This window comes from Asparagus officinalis, chromosome 8 (genome assembly GCF_001876935.1).
Source record: "Asparagus officinalis chromosome 8, Aspof.V1, whole genome shotgun sequence".
NCBI lineage: Eukaryota > Viridiplantae > Streptophyta > Magnoliopsida > Asparagales > Asparagaceae > Asparagus > Asparagus officinalis.
Genome location: NC_033801.1, coordinates 121,172,488 through 121,173,372, shown reverse-complemented (window position 1 = coordinate 121,173,372; position 885 = coordinate 121,172,488). Strand labels below are relative to the sequence as shown.

The following is an 885-nucleotide window of genomic DNA, read 5'->3' as shown; positions in this document are numbered from 1 at the left end:
GATTACATTTAACTGCAAGTCAGACATAAAGCTAAGCTAAGAGGGTAGATAAAAATATTTCCCCAAAAAGAGGGAAAAAGTCATATTTTCTTTGGAAAAGACTTGAGCATCTAAACCAAGTTATCTGTTTTATATGGGTATCCTCAGTATTTTTAAACCAGTTTATGCTAACTGTTATTTCTCCTACCGTGCAGTTGGAGCCACTCGAGCTGCTGTAGATGCGGGATTTGTACCAAATGATCTTCAGGTAACAATAAATGCTTATTTCTATATGGGAATTGAAGCAGTTATTCTCTTTTGATACAAATGGTTCCTCTTTAACCTTCAAGATAGCTTTCCTATAATGTTAACACCATTGTTTATATTGGATCACTGCTATCTTATTTTGTTAAGCAACATGTTTCATGTGATTTGTGAAGTATCCATAACAGATTTTTTTTCCATTTTTTTAGAATCTTAAATTAAATGCGAAATGTACTTTATCCAGCCTTTGCAATTCCTTTTGTTATCATTTGACTCAGTATACACTTATTTCACCGTAATTATATTTCCTGTTACGAAGTTTTAAAGCTCTAGTTGTAGTCTTAGTTTTCAGGGTTCATACAAAATTTGCACTATTTATGCAAACATTAGAAAGATATCTCTCATTTGTTTTGTCAATAACATCTCCTTTCTTGTTTCAATTCAGTTTTCTAAAGGAAAATGCTTCAAATGTGTGCATGTTTTCTAGCTTTACTGTTTCTTTCTGCTCTAAGAAAGTGTTTACCCAAACCCCGTATTAATTTACAAAACTTCTACCATCTCACCATTCCTAATCTCTTCAGATTGGGCAAACTGGAAAAATTGTTGCTCCAGAGCTCTATATTGCTTTTGGGGTTTTGGGAG

The 885-nt window shown here is 33.1% G+C and overlaps 1 protein-coding gene across 1 annotated transcript in view; it reads left to right on the top strand.

Moving 5' to 3' along the window:
- LOC109822196 (electron transfer flavoprotein subunit alpha, mitochondrial) overlaps positions 1-885 on the top strand; it is a 13,252-nt gene that overhangs the window by 11,261 nt on the left and 1,106 nt on the right. Inside the window, 3 exon segments of the mRNA XM_020388358.1 lie at positions 195-247; positions 825-882; position 885. The exon segment at position 885 is cut by the window's right edge and continues 40 nt beyond it. Coding sequence (XP_020243947.1) covers positions 195-247; positions 825-882; position 885 — 112 coding nt within the window.